Source organism: Gymnoscopelus braueri (assembly GCF_963280865.1).
Source record: "Gymnoscopelus braueri genome assembly, chromosome: 18".
Classification (NCBI taxonomy): Eukaryota; Metazoa; Chordata; class Actinopteri; order Myctophiformes; family Myctophidae; genus Gymnoscopelus; species Gymnoscopelus braueri.
Window position 1 is genome coordinate 18915929 of NC_137618.1, and position 18506 is coordinate 18934434.

At 40.9% G+C, this 18506-nt stretch overlaps 2 protein-coding genes across 3 annotated transcripts in view; both read right to left on the reverse strand.

The window, feature by feature from the left end:
- LOC308106052 (interleukin-1 receptor type 1-like) overlaps positions 1-18506 on the reverse strand; it is a 29872-nt gene that overhangs the window by 1838 nt on the left and 9528 nt on the right. The window contains exon 12 of one of the 2 annotated variants that reach the window (XR_013934958.1): positions 17180-18462. Coding sequence is in view for 1 of the 2 variants with exons in the window: in XM_080457058.1 (XP_080313184.1) it covers positions 18154-18462 (309 nt within the window). In the remaining variant the exon portion in view is untranslated. Of the gene's footprint in view, positions 1-15843; positions 18463-18506 lie in introns of those variants that run through there. The other variant, XM_080457058.1, reaches the window with a different exon arrangement.
- Positions 97-10719, reverse strand: LOC308073527 (interleukin-1 receptor-like 2). Its single transcript, XM_080412464.1, has 11 exons — positions 10581-10719; positions 7349-7568; positions 6969-7131; positions 6327-6495; positions 6009-6071; positions 5078-5213; positions 4792-4931; positions 3430-3570; positions 2696-2860; positions 2163-2369; positions 97-2058 (listed from the first exon to the last, which is right to left on the reverse strand). Exons 1-11 carry the CDS (start codon positions 10657-10659, stop codon positions 1865-1867), a joined length of 1677 nt encoding a protein of 558 aa, XP_080268590.1. The 5' UTR covers positions 10660-10719; the 3' UTR covers positions 97-1864.

Below are 18506 nucleotides of genomic sequence, written 5' to 3' on the forward strand. Positions count from 1 at the left end.
CTAACCCTAACTGTGCATGAGTGTATGTATGAATTATGAATATGATAAATGCACCATACTGTAGCATGTATTATAAGAAAGGGGAGATGAAAGAAATTGGCAGGCCAACATGACCAATATATTTATAAATCATGGACAATAAACATACACATAGCATAAAAACAACACATGCTATACATTTGACCATTTGAGAAGTAGAACACTTATCATACAGGCCCTTATACCCCGGCCCTTATTAACCACTTAAACCCAGATATTTTCACAGAATGTTAGCCCCAAAATAGGGGCACTAGATTGCATGTGGTAAAAAGCCACAGTGTCAGAACAAGGCAATGGGAAATGTCTTCACCTTATATAACCCAACTGCCAAGTATGGGTGTGTTTGTGGGTCCAACTCTAATTGAACAACTGCACAATAAAATCCTCAATAGTAGTTTAAAGGGATATTTTGCTTATTTTGAACCTACATCCCTTTGTTCTGATGTGAGAATATCTTACAGAAGACAAAAAAAAACATGTCTACCTGATCTGTGTGGATGTGCTCATAACACAAACAGCACTTTAAATTAATGCAAATTAATCACACAAAATAAACCCTCCCAATGTGTACCTTAACTCTGACAGTCTACAAATCTAACGACCTAAGGACACTTTAGTTACAAGACAGAAGGTTGTGTACTGTGAACTGCACAGTGAACTGACAACTTTGAAAGTCATGCAGTGTGTGCGAGTCATAAGGGATCCCTTTGGATACATTTCTCAGAGTTAGAAATGGATGTTAACACTGAGCATAACTATTTATTTTACAGATATGTATTAACTTAATACAGTTAATGCACATCTGTAATACATTCATGGCCCATTAAAGACACTGGAAAATGAAATCCATGATTCATTGTAACCATGCAATGCGGGTCCTGGACAAATGGTTAGAAACTATTTTCAATCCAAATAATAAATACATAAAATAATACATAATACATACAATGAATATTTCGTATTTTCTGGCTGTTTGAAGTTAAATGTTCTTGTTAGGCTAAAACTAAGCTAAAGGCACTGTGCACAAGGTACCTTATTACCCCCAGTGTTGTCTGGAAGGCAGCCATCCTGCACTGCAGTGGCTCCTTTCTTAGTGACATTGAGGAGAAAAGTACCCTGCATTATCTATAAACTAAGTGATTAGCCAGAGAGAAAGGTAATGTACTGGCCAGGCTACTGGAGGATGCAATCCATGTATGAAAATGATGCTGTTATTGTAAATAAAGATTACAGATTACATTTAGCAGACGCTCTTAATCCAGAGCGATTTACGTAAGCAAGAACAACACAAGGTAATACATCAAAATAATGCATAGAAATAGTAATCTAGGACTAGGATCATAAGTAAACCAAGAACCTAACAGTAACCTCATCAGTCTAGCAGTAGAATATCAGAAACCTTTTTTTTAAATCTATACATTGAAACAAAACACACTATAGAATGCCAGGTCAACAATGGCCTGGCATCTGTCTACATAACATGCTATCACTCTAGAGTACATCTAGAGCATTTCAAGTAACTATAGTGCTTGGCAACGTGTCGTCACCACGGGGCGGGGGGCGTGGCATAGTAGCTGAAGACATATTAGGGGGTAAGAGCCAATGTTAAGTCAAGCTGTTTATGACCCCCTAAGATGGCCACCCCTACCAAGTGACACTTGTTGACGCCCCCTTCAGGATTTTTTGCAACGCACTACGAGACATTTTTGCTGTGCGTTTCCAGTGTGTTTTCAGAATCTGTCAATCATCTGGGCTCCGAAATTTGGTGCACAAAATTCATCCTTTGGCTCCAAGGCTGAGAGAGAGGGGTTTAACGACACCTGGTTTAGACCACAGTGAGGGCTCTCCCTCCAGGCACTGGGGGCATGTTGTACCTCAGGCACTTCCAGAAATATCCATTAGAGGGCAGCCTGGTGCATCTTTGGTTCCCAGAAGAGGCTGTGTTCCATCGTAGAGCTCCTTGTTGCTTCCTGATGTAGCGTAGTGATGCTGAAAGGCCACTGTAATCCAGGGGACCATCTGTTTAATAAAACAGAACAGGACAGAATACATAGTACAAGATTAGAACAAAACAAATTCAACTGCACTTCTAATTAACATTAAACATCGGTGTCCATTCTCACCCATTTCCACCAGGATTACACGAGGGTCATTTTGCATCAAGGAGTCATGCAGGCCTATCTTCTGCTCGTAGTTTTCGTGGTTTTGGCTGTGATTTAGCGGCAGCACTTCTTCCATGCCAGCGTTTGTGTAAGACTGAACGTCTGCAGACAGGATGATGATCATTCTGCGACATCTGCGCACTGTTGCCGCTATCACATCATGTATCGCTGCAAGGAATGAAACACACCTGTCACAACATATTTCGGCAGGTCACCAGTTTCACTGGATACCGCCATACTGGAGGATGGAGGCAAGGAGGCAGAAATCTGGGTATTGGGATCTGGCTATGGAAGTAATCCTCTGTCCTCTGTGCTTCTTTCTATAGTATTATATACTACAAATACTGTACATAACAGTCAGTGTGCAAGCTTGTCTATCCAAAGTAACAGGAATATCTTACAATGTTCAACTTCAAATGTAATCGTTGTTTAATTTTGACATCATTATTACATAAACTGTCTATAATAGAAGTGGACTGCACACTGTCACTGACCTTCTCCTGGACAGTCATCTCGTCCTCTGATGTACAGGGTGTACCCATGTTGTTTCTCCAGCACCTCAGGAAGAACATGCAGGGCAAAGGTTGCTGTTCCAGATGAACTCACATCATCAACATGAAGATAGCTCACATAAGCATCATACTCTTTACCGTCAGGAACTAGAGAGGAGAGGAGAGGAGATTGTTGTTAGCTCTGTTGTGCTGAATGTTCATAGCTACTTCATTTTATAGCCTCTCCATACTACACCATATCAGCCCGAGAACAGAAGTTGGTCGTCCCTGACACAAAAATGTGTCTGGGACGACAACCGGTTGTTTCATCTTGAGCAGCGTGACATGGTGGAAGACAAGCAACGACGCCCGACATGAAGACTAGCATGTTAGAATCAAATTGTCTATTTTGATCACTTTGTGTGACAGCTTTCTGTACAGGTTTGATCGCGCCCGAACTAAGTACAGTGATGTTAACAAATCAGAGCGCAGTACGCTCTACAAAATGGAACGTCAAAAGTGTAAAGCCTGATTTATAGTTGTGCGCGGGTGTACAAGCTCGCAATGCGTGGCAGTGTGCCACCGTCCGGTGGCACACTGCCACGCATTGCGAGCTTGTGACTTAATTGTGACTTAATTACTTGTGACTGAAGTTATCAATATGACGTCATCAGCATGACATCAGAGATCCACAGGTAAGCCGTTATAGACCCCATCATTTTTACGATAATACTCACTTAGTCTGGCCAGATGAGGACACAGCTTCCTATAGGCCAAGACCAGATCCACCCTGAAGAAGTACCCAGATACCAGAAACACAACAGCAAGGCCGGAGGCCAGACCGGCACCTACACAGGTGTGCAGTTCAGTGTGGTCAGCTAGTAAAGAATGAATGGTGAGACAAAAATGACAGTCTGTCAGAATGTGCTGCAAATGGCGCAAGACGAAGTGATGCCTGATGTATACTTGGTTGCGTACCGTGTTGTGCAGCAGAAACAGCAGATCTACAAGTTAACGATGCGTTTTTAGCTATTATTCTATAGATAAATCAACGAATTGATGAACCACTTATTGGTCTATTTTATACTTCGCCGCACAATGGTTTCATGAAAAAAAATTCTAATAGTGGATCTAAAAGCTCAAGATGCATCACATTGTGATGCGTTGTGAGCTTGTACATCTGTAGATCTGTATTTATTTTTTTGTTTTTTGCTTTTTGATTTCACCTACTGTATAATGCCATGCGCAAAATAGGGATGCCAGGTTGAACGTGGTTAAACTGTTGCAGCTCTATTGGACTTCATGGTACATTTATGCTACTGTATTAAAAATAGGACATTTTCTTTTCTTTTTCCCCAAGTCGAGTATTTTAATTACTTAGTTTGATTAATTGTGGCCAGTGGCGTATGGTGAATTCTAACGTTGACCGGGCCAGAATCGGGCCAGGGGGGCGGGGGTTCGCGCAACAATGGCTGATAAGTCTATTGAGAATTACCATTGCAAATTTGCAACGTTAATGCAAGAGAGAGAAACGTGAATAAAACACAATATGCAAGTATTGTCCTTTGCTGGCGTCTTGCTGGAGCTGGCGGCGAAGTGTAGTAGCATGCTGCTCTGGACGAATCGTTTTTTGGTTGGTGGCTTCTTCATGTTGTAGAGTAGTAGTAGACTAGTCACAAGTCACAACAATAATGAAATGTGAAGCTATTTCTGGGCCCTCTTTATACTGTGTAGGCTACCTGGCAGAAGAACCGGTTTGACGGGGAAACCGGTTTTCTAATGGCCACTCATTAACAATTCGGCCGAATGCAAATGAGCCCCATTTGAAAACAAAGGCGACTTATGTAGATTTTTTGTTTCTTTCCCCTGGCGGATCTTGCCCCTACACAGGGGCAAGCAGGGTTTACAGACCGGGCCACGGCCTCTTTGGCCCCAATGACGGTACGCCTCTGATTGTGGCACCGGTACAATTCAGAGTAAAGTCCTTTTATGCGCAGCGCATTGATGCAAGAGTTCTGCCATATCGCTTTCCCTCCTGCAGAAATACTCGCTTGAAACTTTAATACAGAGCAGAATGAGAAAGCCCATTAATACTGTACCTTTCTGAAGCCACAGCAAGCCCTCAGCCTGGTCTGTAGGGTTCATCACAATGCAGCGGATGGGCACGTTCAGGAGGTCAGGGATGACTTCAAAGATGGACAGTGTAGACAGGCCATACACTTTTTTATCCTCATGGATGCTAAGAGGAAATTTATGATATATCAATCAATCAATCAACTGACCATTATTCACAAGATTGCCATTTTGCTCTTATGTCATACTCATACTTTTCTCAAAGTGCTTATAGTAGGGCTTTATGATAGTAAGGGGAACTGGAGAACTCACTAGATAAAGGGGGACTCTTTGAGCTGATTCTGAATGTGGTCATCAATGTGGGGGACATCAACCATCCAGTTCATGAAGTTCTCCTCATGCTCACTGTGACCCAAAAGGGCCAAACATCTTAACTCAGCACTGGAACCTGTCATTGATTACAGTAAGTACAGTAAAGTGGCAGGCACTTTATATTCCTTTATATCATAGTATCACCATTATGTATGTATACATGTAACAACAACAAATACCAATGTAGATTTATTTTTTAAACTATGGGGTTGCCTACCCAGGGCTGTGTGAGTCGTGGAGTGCAGCCACAACTGACTTCCACGAGGAAGCTGCGTGGGGTTAATAGATAGAATTTGTACGACAAACGGTGCGCATTTGTGCCGCCCCCTACTGGCAGACGTAAAAGCGCTTTTAGTAGTACACGCTTTCAACATGCCATTGCAATTTGGATATGATTGGATGTTGCGCCCACAGGTTTTTGAAGGCAATTACAGGCAAATGGTGTGAAGTATAAAATCCCTGTTTGACGGTCATAGTCATATGACTCTCGAGAGCATTTGTACCAAATTTGGTGAGAGATTTTTTTTTTGTATTTGTGGCGATCGGTATAGGTGCAAAACTTTGGGGTCGATTTTAGCTATTGTTTGCAAAGATTCGCGTCGATTGGCCCAGCGGTTCCAGGTCCTTCTTGCACTTAGACTGTATCGTAATATCATCGGTGGATTCTATTTCTCAGTAACACTGAAACACTGTAACGATATCAGTGTACTCTGTGATGTCGTAACAACATTGTGATTGGACGGATTGACGGACGGACAGGGGCGAAAACATAATCTCCACCTTCCAGACTTTTGGCCTGGCAGAGATAATTAAACAACACTATCAGGCAATAATAAATTAAAATAAATATTAATAAATAAAATCTTCTTACCTAGTTCAACCTGCACCGTGTCATTGTTAGGATACACCAGTACAGGTGGGAGAAAAATCTCATCTGACAGAATCAAAGAAAAAAAAAGTGTAATCTAATTTAGACAATAGCAAATATAATATAGCAAATATAATATATTTGTCTAAATTAGATTATACATGAATATACATTTTATGGTGAATCTCACCTGTAAAATCTTATCAAGAAAAAACAAACACACACACACACAAAGGGATTTCCAATTGATATTTGGACTGGCAACTCTCTGGGGACATACTTTAACTAACCATCAGCCAACCGTCACTCAATCTAATGTACCATTATTAATGTTGAGCTGGATGCTGCGTGCGGAGGTATGGGTTTGTCCAGCCAAGGTGAAGTTAATCAGACAGGTGTAGACCCCAGCATCATCCTCCGAGGCTCCATAGAGCCTGAGTCTGCCCTCCTGGTCGACAGTCTTTCCATCCAGTTCCAGTGGACTGCAGTCCTACAGTAGACAGAATGATGGCTTTGAAGTAATTGCAAAACTGTTGCAACGACGGTGTATGTGTATGTCACTCCGTCTGCAATGACTCAATGCACTGTTAAATCAAATCATTATAAACAGTATAATCCTACACATCAGATAATGTGACGATGACCCACATGGTTCAACTGTGCACAGTGCACACCTAGTTTGCCCTTGTTAGTGAATTGCCTCTTAGCCTCTATTTGAATATCAGACGTATTGTGGCAGTCCCCAGCAGAACGTATCTTAACATCTGTACCTACAAAGATAGTTCTACCTATAAAGTAATGCAGTGAAACAACATTTTAGTATTGGAATTGAATTGTCTCTCAAGTTAGCTTCATCACTTTCTCACTCCTTTCATTTATTTCTGTCCTTTCCTTCCTTTCCTTTGTCCATTTCTTTATTAATCATTTCACAAGCGGCAGAGTTAGCTGTGCAGAGTAGTCTACCTTGAGCCAGCGTACGTGTGCTGTGTTCTTCTTCAGTCCGAGAATGTCCATCTGTTTGCAGGGCAGAGAATCACTGGTTCCCTGTTTGAATTCTCTGTGCTCAGCTGGATGAGGACACTGTCCACTAGACACTGACACTATGAAATCCATCCCTCCATGGTCCCTGCAGACAAGGATATGCCGTTTAAATGCTACAGCACTGATTAGGTGCGATTTAAAGTTTGTCTGTTATTTTGTCAGTTATCACAACAGGTGTAGTTGTGTGAAACAGATGACTCTTGCTATACATTATAAAACTCTTCATTTATTCCAGCCTTCTTCAATTATTTCTTTCATCATTCTTTTATAACGCTGACAAGTCGGACAAGTTCATTTTGTACCTTATTTCACATGTGTAAGTGCCATGATGAGAAGCATCCACGGGTAAAAACCACAGGTCCCCATCCTTGACCTCCATCCCAGATGGGAGGCCCATGGTGTGGTTCTCCGCTCTGCTCCATGTAACATTGAGAACGAGAAGACGACCCACAGTGCTCCCACACCTCAGCACATAGATCTGTTCAGGACTCACATAGTGGGTCTGTACTGCCCTCCTGTGGCCTAGATGTGACAGTGACAAAAGGAGATTAATTCTACTCAATTCAAGAGGAGATTGTGATTAATTGTCACAGACCAAAACCTTCCCAGGAGATCTTTATCATGACTGGAACCAAAAAGTTATTTTTTTGTTCAGACAGCGATATGAATATAAATAGTTTTAGGCCATTTTGCGTATTTTGGAACATAGCCTACTAGTGAGATGCATTTTTTTTGCAGTATGAGTTACCAAGGGAGAAACTTTTTTCTGTCATTAGTTTTCTTAGGAAATAGTATGAATTAGTAAGTACCGTAAAATGAAAAATAAAAAAGTGCTTTGAGACAGTGGAATCAGGAAATGAAAGCAGCACATTCAGGCTTTGAAGAACCAACCTCAGTCTAAAGGTCGAATGCCAGTGTTTGCTTGTGCAGAATGTGCACTGTATGCATTCAAGATGGAAACTCCCTGGTACCTTAGAGGTCCCTACAGGGCAAAACGACTGCCTGAACATATTCTATCGATGTGTGTTCATCGTCGCAGCCGTCGCTGTCGGGCAGAAACATCGTAAAAAGGCAAAAGTAGAAAAAGGTGCCAGGTCTACTCTACAACACTGTCGCATCTAAAGGCAGTGTGAGTTTGTAGATGCGCTATTTTTACAACTTTTTAAAAATATTGAAATCGAAGGTTGAAGTGGTTAAGTGTGTCTGTGGGTTGTAAATGTAAATATTTAACAAATGAAAAGTAATAATGCGTTGCATCACGACGCATTATGAGCTTGTAGATCTGTTAATAGGCTACTTTTCAGAATCAAATTTTCAGAATCAAATTTATTTTCAAATTGCCTAAATGTATATAGGGTTGAAGTGGTTAATGTATGTTTTGCAATAATAATAAAAAACTATAAAGTAACTAGTAAAAAAAGTTTTCAAATAATTGTTGTGGAGTAAAAGTATAATTTTTGCATTTATGTAGGCCTACAGTACTTCAGTTTTTTGTTCTGTATCATTGGCCTCATTTTTAGCAATATCACATTGTCATTCCTTCCACCACTGTGTGTGTGTGTGTGTGTGTGTGTGTGTGTGTGTGTGAGTGTGTGTGTGTGTGTGTGTGTGTGTGTGTGTGTAAAGGGAGAGCGAGAGAGGGGGAAGAGCGAGAGAGGGAGGGAGGGATATGGATGTGTGATTGTGAAATGAATAGTAGGCTAATAATAACATCAATTCATATTCATCACTATATTCGAACCAATCAATCGAAGTTAGAACTACTACAGCGAATACTACATTGCCCATACAAGCTCACAACACCTCAAAGCGCAACGAGTTGTGATCTTGTAGTCGGCTATATATGTTCTGTGCAGTAGCCTAGTAGTAGCCAATAAGCAGTGGTGGAAAAAGTATACTATTTCTTTTTTACTTAAAGATAGGGTAAGTGATATTTTTTGGTTAAAACAAAAAGTATTTTGTTAAATGGTTAAAGCACTATATTCTGATAGTAATCATTGCTATAGTGTTTGTTCAGTAACAGATGTCTCCCTGTCTCTCCAGCTCTTTAATAAACAGAAAATATTTTTTTCGGTAGGTGTCGAGATCTCAGCCAATCAGGAGAAAGTACCAATTTTTAAGCTTAATTTGTATAGTGTTCCAGTTCCAATTTTGTCAGCTCATTTCTTAGTGTCATCACTTCCAATTTCACTTGTTTAATCTATATCCTGATTGAGTTATCTGTCCTGGTTGGATAAAATTGGAAATGAAACTGAAACTGAAACGAAAATGCATTTTCTGTTTAATAAAGAGGTGGAGAGACAAGGAGACTCCTAATACTGAACAAACACGCTATAGCAATGAGTAGGCTACTATCAGAATATAGAGCTATTTAACAATTATTTTAACCAACGCAAATCACTTACCCTACCTTTAAGTAAACGTATTAAAAGTCCGGAATTCAAAATTTACTTGAGTAAAAGAACAAAAGTATTGGTATAAAAATGTACTTAAAGTACAGTACCAAAAGTAAAAGTACTCATTATGCAGAATGTCCCGTATCACAAGTCATCCATGATGTCTACTAAATGTATAAAAATCCTCTGAAAATAACAGATCTACAAGCTCACAATGCCTTGCCATGTGACACATTGTGAGCTTGTAGATCGGCTATTTTCAAATAGCCAAAGTTTAAATAGGGCTGATGTATGTTTTGTAATAATAATCTAAATCTACAAAGTAACTAGTAACTAAAGTTGTCAAATAATTGGAGTAAAAGTACAATATTTGCCTCTGAGATGTAGCCTAGTGGAGTAGAAGTAAAAGTACTGAAAATTGGAACTCCACGTACTAAAGTAAAACTACCTCAAATTTGTACTTAAGTACAGTACTTGAGTACATGAGTACGTGTACTTAGTTACTTTACACCACTGCCAAATTAAGTAGTAGGCTATCAGTTATCTGGTGTTTAGTCGGTAGCTATCTCCAATCGGAACTTCTCCCTCCGCTGCTCCGAGATGAGGTCCCGCCGCTGCGTAGGGTGCCGGCAGAGTGCGACACCGGCGAATTTTGGCCAATATGGTTTCTTACCCTTTTCCACACATCGTATCCCAAAAGTAAAGGTATTCCTCCCTGTTCTTAAATGTTTTCAATTTTAGCGGTCAAGAAAATCTAAGTGTCGGGTTGAAACAAGCGTTTAAATCGCTTTTCTTTGTCAGCCAGTGGCCAGTCAACCCCTGTCCGCATGCGCAGTACTGCTCCCGTTAAGGTTGCATTGGGAAAACACGGCACAGGCTGACTAGAAATGCGATTTAAACGCTTGTTTCAACCCGACACTTAAATTGTCTTTACCGCTAAAATGTAAAACATCTGAGAGCAGGGATGAATACCTTTACTTTTTGGATACGATTTGCAAAAAAAGGTAAGAATCAACAATATTCGCCAATATTCGCCGGTGTCGTCATCTGCCCGGCACCCGACGCAGCGGAACCTCATCTCGGAGCCAGCGGAGGGAGAGGTTCCGATTGGAGCTAGTCGGTACTATAGGCTACTTACTGCGTCCATAGGCGACGAACAGAGCGCAGATCAGGTAAACACTGTAGCCCGACACTGTCATGATGGTTCGTGCCTGCATGATTTAACACATTACTTTGATTAAACAATGGTTTGTGCTTTTATCTTCGACGAGAAGAAATGCGGTTTTAAGTTCTTTAGGAGGAGTTTCCTGATATTGAAAGTGAGACCATTATTGCTTAAACCAGAAGTTCCAAAACCAGTGACTTCCCATAAGGAAGTCAAGTGACTGAGACAGACATGTTCAAGAAAATATTTCCCCAGTGCCATAAATCTCAGCAACACCTGATAATGGTGTCAAACTAGCTCGTAAAATCTTAAGTGTTAATTTAATTTAATACATTTATTTGATTGAATTAATACAATGAGAACCAATTAAAATGTTAAATGATTAACATAGAAAATCGGTCATACTTTTTTTTATAATTTCACAAATTATAATTCACCACAGAATTAAGGTATTAATGAGATAGTCATATATTCACTGTCCATGTATGTGATTTATACATTTATTTTAAAAAGTATATAACATTTTCTGTGTCTGCTCAAAATAATGTGAAAATTATATTTTGACCTTTTTTTAATCAATCAAATCATATATCATATCATCTGCCAAATTATATGGCAGCTCACTCAAAAAAAGACATGAATTTGTTCTTATCTGACAAAATGTTAAATTCCATTAAATGATATAATGCATAATGCCAAATCAAATTCATATAGAGCATATTTGATAAGAACAACTTACCGATTAGACTTGAAAGCTTAGCCTACTGTCAGTGTGTGATGCAGAACACCTTTGCTGTGGATTTTCCAGCCCACAACCCATTAACTGCACAGTTGCTTTTGTCATGACCTAGAAAACATTTCCACTCAGCATTTCAGAATGAGCACCCAGTTTAGGTCTGAAAAGGATGATGCAGTGGTTCTCAACCTTTTCAGTCCGCGACCCCCCAAAATAATCATATTTGAACTGGGGACCCCCCAAACTAATTATATTTGGACCCCCTAAAATAATCATATTTGAACTGGGAACCCACCACCTAGACAAGAACTTGGAATGTAGGAGTTGAGGTGTTACATTTAGTTTGACTCAGTTTTCACAGATACATATTGTGAAAATAGCAGATCTACAAGCTCACAACGCCTTGCGTTGCAAGGCGTTGTGAGCTTGTGGATTGGCTATTTTCCTGACCCACAGGTTCAGAAACACTGGGATGATGGAGAGAGATGTTCTTATACATTTTACCTGTTCCCTCACTGAAACATCTCAACACAATGAACAAATGAGTTAACCCCAAAGTCCATATCACAGCATTGGGCGTACAATACATTTCATGTTTGTTCTCAGAAATCACTAAATTGAATTACAGTATGTGATTTATGGGTGGGCCTGACTTCACGCACCCATAAAGAAGGACAATAAACTACAGCCTTTCTGTGTGATGTAGAATCCTTTCATGATTGTAATTTACTTGTTTACTCCTAGTCTTTACTGTAGCTTATCTCTGACACTATAATTATTATTATCAGTAGGCCTTATGTTAATGAGTGACTGGCACCACATATTTAGCAGCCTATATAAGAAGGCATAACACAGTCATTTTCATTAAAAAAAGAAATTCAGTGCACACAGATGATCTACAAAGTCCCAGTGTGTTGCATTGCAACGCGCTGTGAACTTGTAGATCGGCTACTTTCAGTGCACGACACGAAGTAATCAAGCCCTTAACAGTCATTATTTCATTTGAAACTTTCCCCCCTGCACACTACACCTATTAGTTAAAAAATACAAACCCATTGTAACTTCAAACTCCATATTAATCATGATAGATTCATCGAAAACACCCGTCCTTGGTTCTGGTGACTGATATTGTCCTTCTAATGTGTGTTAGGGGCCGTGTTTGTTCAATTACTTTTTTCATTTATTTTTTATATTTTTGGGGGGAAATGAAAAAAAAAGGGGAAAAAATAATAATACAGTAATAAAAAAAAACATGGCCCACGTCACATATTAGGAGGGCAGCGTATCTTTCTTTCTTTTTCCTTTATTTATTCAGGGAAGCCCACTTATATATAAAATACATACATATAAAATACATACATAATGAAAAACAATAACAAACATTTGAATCATATTACAATCATCACAGATGCATGTATGAGTCACCAGAACCAAGGACTGGTGTTTTCGATGAATCTATCATGGTTAATGGAGTTTGAAGTTACATTGGGAAGGTATAGGAAGGTGTCTTTTAGGTGTCTGATAAAATGAATATCAAATATCTGAATCAAGCAACTTGAACAAAACTGTCTGGGGTGCTCTTTTATGCATGAGTAGACGTTAAAATGACCCCAAACATGTTTGAAACTGGAATATCCCTTTAACAAAGGCACAATATATTTATAAACATTTTAAAACATTTTCACCAAGACCACTTGTAATTATGCCATGGAACACTAATGGTCCATGGACCAGTTGTTGAGATACAGTAGCTACAGTGCCCTAGACCTTTCAGGCCACGACCCCCCAAAATAATCATATTTGAACTGGGGACCCCCCCACCCTGACAAGCACTTGGAATTGTATGCATTACATTTAGTTTTACTCGGTTCCACAGATAAATATTGTGGAAATAGCCAAACTATAAGCTTTGATAATTTGGCCTATTTGGTATTAAAAAAGTCCTTAAATTGTAATTTTAGAAATGTGCAGACACCCTATATACACCTATAGCCTACTGTATGTTGGTTTGTTTACTGTTGAGTGAGAAAACAATGTTGCACATTAAGCTAATCATCTGGGGACCTCCCAAAATCATTTGGGGACCCCCCTGGGGGTCCCACCCCCAGTTTGGGAACCACTGTCCTTGAGTAGTTCTTAGGACACCACAAGGCTGCTGTCATTACTGTCAATACTGTATATATTGTCTGTTTACACGTGACTGCAACAGCATCATAAAACTTGCAGATAACACCGCAGTGATTTGACTAATAAGCAACAGTGGTGAGAGGGCTTACCGTATCTAGGAGGGAAGTGGAACATGTAAGTAACCATATGGTGCTAAGGAAAGCTCAATGCTCTGTTTTCTTTTTTTGTATGTGTGCTTTTTCTCAATGGCCATAATTGAGACAAAATAAATCATTGTTGACTTCAGAAAGATCAAAGGAAATCACATTCCTATTTCCATCAATGAGTCTCCTGTTGAAATGTTATTTTTTTGGTGTTTTTTTTGTGTGTGTGTGTTTTAATCTTCTGCGTAGGTTTGTGTACTTAATGTCTCTCTCGGCTGGTGTTTGTCTCCCCTCATATGGTCACCCTCATATGGTCTCTCAACACCAACTGCATTCTCAAGAAAGCACAGCCGAGACAGTACTTTCTGAGGCGTCTCAAGACAAGATTTTGTTTTTGTTTTCCCCTGAAGCTTTTGTGAACTTCCAACTTTCCAGTGTTTGAAAGGCTGTATCATAGTGTGGTTTGGCAACCTGACTGCTCAGGGCTACAGGCAACCTGACTGCTCAGGGCTACAGGCTGCTGCAAAGGACTGTAAAGACGGCAGCAAAAATCATTGTTACAGAACTATCATTTACAGCACGCCAAAAATATCAATACGGACAGACACTGGCCACCTGGCTCATGTTCTGTTCTCACTCTTTCCATCTAAAACACCTTGAGGGAATATCAAATCACACCCACTGTATCCGTAACAGTTTAATTCCACAGGCAGTCAGGTTGCTGAACAGTTGACACACCACTGCACTGCACTGTCTGCACATTGTTATTGTATTGTGTAATGTATCCTGTACTGTAGCCTATATTGTGAAATGTATACTGTATACTGTAAATAGTGTACACTGTGTACAAAGTCTCGAGTGTGTCTGTAGTGTTATTACATCAGTTTGGGATGTGTATCCTGTGTTGTAAGTTGTGTTGCGTTAAGGCAGAGAGAACCAGATCAGTATTTCATTGTATAGCCTACACAAGTGACAAGTTGAACTGAACTATTTATTTTATTTGATGCAGATTATTTTGACCTTACAATTTCTCTGCTGACGTAATTCATTGTATAGCACTTTGGTCACTGACACTGTTTCTTGTTTTAAATGTGCTTTATAGATACTTTACCTTCATTTAGCATAGCACAGCTACAGCTCTTAGCATGTAGGATAGACCAAAACAACCCACATAATTGAGAGACTGAGGTTTGTCTTTGTGATAAAAAAAAAGGTTTTATTCTACATATTTAAAGTGAAAGTCATTTCACATATTTACATTACAATTGTTCACTGATTGATTCATCTTTCAATTCTTCCCCCTTTTTTTTAATCGTCCATTTAATTCGAGTGGTCCGCACAACTGGAAGGTTGCTGGTTCAAATTCCACCAGCAGCAAAACCAGGCATTACACTGCGGTCAGAATGTGTTGTGAATTTCTTCAGTTTTGCGCTTGAGCAAGTCCTTCTTCCCCTTTCTCCTTTGTCGCAGACATGTTCCCCCTCCTTTAACTATTTGTGTCTGAGGCACAAAACGTTTTGCTGGGAAACAGCTGCTCAAGGTTCAAGGTTCAAGGTTGTACTTTATTGTTACATCTTGTTTACAGGTACATTAACTTATTTTGGTTTGGCTTCCTTCAGACAATGCAGCAGCATAAGTAATAACAATAGAATAAAGAAAAACGTAAAAAGATTTAAAGAAAGAGTGCAAAAAGAGCAAAAAGAATGAGAAGAGCATCATCAAATCAAATCAAATGTACATGTCCCTGGTACAAATCTACGTACTATGGGGGACCGGGCCTTCTGCTCGGCCAGCCTGATCTCCAGAGATTACCGTAACATTGCACGGAACGAGTGCACTTCATTCCGTGGATAGCCGCCTCGGAACTCCCGAATTGCGTGCATATGTACGCCGAGTCCCACGGTGGGCGTAACCAGTCGCAACCCGGAAAAACCCGGAAGCAGAGCAGTCCCCACAAAAAAAATTACGATTCTGTGCCTATCGGTACATAACTCAAACGGCGCTGAGTAGGCACAGGCGAACGTCCCACCGTTCAGGACGGCAACTCGGTCGCCTTAGCTCCCTCAGTGGTCCTTCACGGGGTGACAGTTCGCCTGTGACTGCGCGCCTCCGAAATGGTTTTGTCACAAAGGGAGCGCCGTACATATGCACGCAATTCGGGAGTTCCGAGGCGGCTATTCACGGAATGAAGTGCACTCGTTCCGTGCAATGTTACGGTAATCTCTGGAGATCGGGTTGGCTCGGCAGTGCCGCGCCTGTGGAACAGCCTTCTTATTGAACTGAGAGCACCACAGACCCAGGCCTGAAAACGTTTTTGTTTCAGAGGGCATTTTCGTGTTGAATTGTTGTTTAGTCTGTTTTTAAACCCTGCTTTTTAAATGTATATGATTGATGATGTTTTAGAATGTGGCACTCTGAGATTCCTTGTGAATGAAAAGTGCATTACAAACAAGTAAGACGCACGAACGCTGGAAGCGAATGCAGCTCGAAAATATTGTGTATTTACGGACTTGTAATCCGTGTTATTTCACCGTTATGGGGAGAGAACATTGACAATGTGTGTGTGTGTGTGTGTGTGTGTGTGTGTGTGTGTTTTGCAGGCTGTTGTGCATTGTAATCAGAGCAGGCTGTTGTGCATTGTAATCAGAGCATTATGAGAGCATGAACACAGACAGACAGACAGACACACAGACACACAGACACACACACAACCTGAGCAGGGTTACATAGTAAGCTCCACTTGGTCGGAGGCGCCGCGCCTCCTTCCGCGTTCGCAATAAAATGTATTATTATTATTATGTGCATAAAAATAAAGAACAAACACTTGGTATGTTGTATACACCACCAGCATCTTTCTTCAGTGGCTGTCACCTAACTTTGTGTAAACAACTTCACAGTATATTCTATATACATGCAGATAAATACAGCAGATGCAGCAGGTGCAGTTCAGGCATAGTAGTGCAAAAAAGGGATGGATGGTTGGGCAGGGGGGGGGGCAGCTTAGCACTTCCCTTTGCCTTGGTTCGTTCTGGTTCTTGTCAGATCGTTCATGTACCTGATAGTACGTGGAAATAAACTCTCTGACTCTCTCCACTGCAGCACCCCCGATCTGAGAGTGATCTCTGGGAGGTCTTCTGTAGTCGAAGATTATCTCTTTTGTTTTTGCAACATTGAGAGCCAGGTTGTTCTCCTGGCACCATTGTGCCAATTTCTCCACTTCTCTCCTGTAGGTTTCATCGTTGTCCGTGATCAAGCCTATCACTGTGGTGTCATCTGCAAACTTGACCACTTGGTTGGAGCTGAACAAAGCCACGCAGTTGTAGGTGTACAGGGAGTAGAGAAGGGGGCTCAAAACGCATCCCTGAGGGGCTCCTGTGCTGAGGGTCAGGGGGGCAGAAGTCATAGTTCCCATCCTCACCACCTGACGTCGCTCTGTCAGGAAGTCGAGAATCCAGCTGCAATGGCTTGGGTTTAGACCTAGACTCCGTAGCTTGGTGTCTAGTTCATTTAGACACTTCAGCTCAGAAATAGCCAGACTATTAATTATCCATTTACCATTTATTAACCATTACCATATTAACCATTTACCATATATGCAATGATATTGCATTCAAGTTTGGCGGTGTGACTCTGCTCTTGTGATATTAAAGATTCCCTGTGCAAACATGACGCAGATCTTCAATCACAAAACCCCCAGAGCAGAGCATAAATACAGTTTTACGTAAACATTGAACCTTCAATGCCTAATTAAACTACACATATCATAGTACAATCCATAGAACCACAGTACAATAAACAGAATCATAGTATAATCCATAGAACCACAGTACAAGGGGAGAGTGAATGAAGTATATAAACAATCTGCCTTCCGTGTCTACATGAACTATCGTTACACTGAATTTTGAGGGGGATTATGGTATTGAACGCTGAGCTGTAGTCTATGAACAGCATTCTCACATATGACTTGTCCCTCTCGAGGTGTGAGAGGGTGGTGTGGAGTGATGTGGCAATGGCATCATCCGTGGATCTGTTCTTACGGTAGGCAAATTGTAGGGGGTCGAGTGTGGGTGGCAGCTTGTTGTTGATCATCACTCTGACATGTTTCTCAAAGCATTTGCTCACTATGGGTGTGAGTGCAACAGGCCTCCAGTCATTTAACTCGGTTACTTTGCCTTTTTTAGGCACCGGGACAATGATTGCTGTTTTGACGCATGATGGTAGTTTGCTTTCACGGAGAGATTGGTTGAAAATGTCCATGAAGACAGCGGCCAGTTGCGTTGCACATGCTTTGAAGACCCTCCCTGGGATTGAAAAAGTTGCTGGTTCAAATTCCACCAGCAGCAAAACCAGGCATTACACTGCGGTCAGAATGTGTTGTGAATTTCTTCAGTTTTGCGCTTGAGCAAGTCATTCTTCCCCTTTCTCCTCTGTCGCAGACATGTTCCCCGTCCTTCAACTATTTGTGTCTTAGGCACACTACGTTTTACTGGGAAACAGCTGCTGTTCAGAAACAACCGTTAGCCACATTATTATGACCCCATCACAAGGCCAACAGCGACATATTCTCTGGATGCCCGGCCCTTTTACCCCTCGCAGGCATGTGGTACCTAATCTCCTTCCAAAATCTGGAGGACGGTGACAGAGTCAAGGATGAAGCCTCCTGTCCTCCTTTCTCCTCATCGCCTTCCATTATCCCCTGCAAACATATCCCCCAGCCTCGAGAAAGCCTTGAAGTCTTCTGGTTCTTCCACCAGCACACAGCTCCTTGTTTCTTCCGCAGGTGACGCACCGACTCTGGGAAGAGAGCCAACTGGGCTGGGCTGACCTCTTCCATCTCCACCAAGACCACCTGCAGAATGACAAAACAAGGGAAGAAACAGAATATGATGCACG

What these genes read in the sequence shown, in the direction of transcription:
- LOC308073527 (XM_080412464.1), bottom strand. Translation starts at nt 10,659, where the DNA reads ATGCAGGCACGAACCATCATGACAGTGTCGGGCTACAGTGTTTACCTG. An exon ending in CCAGCTCAACATTAATAATG is followed by an intron (nt 6,072 to 6,326) that starts GTACATTAGATT and finishes TGATTCTGTCAG; the next exon opens with ATGAGATTTTTCTCCCACCT. An exon ending in TGTAATCCTGGTGGAAATGG is followed by an intron (nt 2,059 to 2,162) that starts GTGAGAATGGAC and finishes TTTATTAAACAG; the next exon opens with ATGGTCCCCTGGATTACAGT.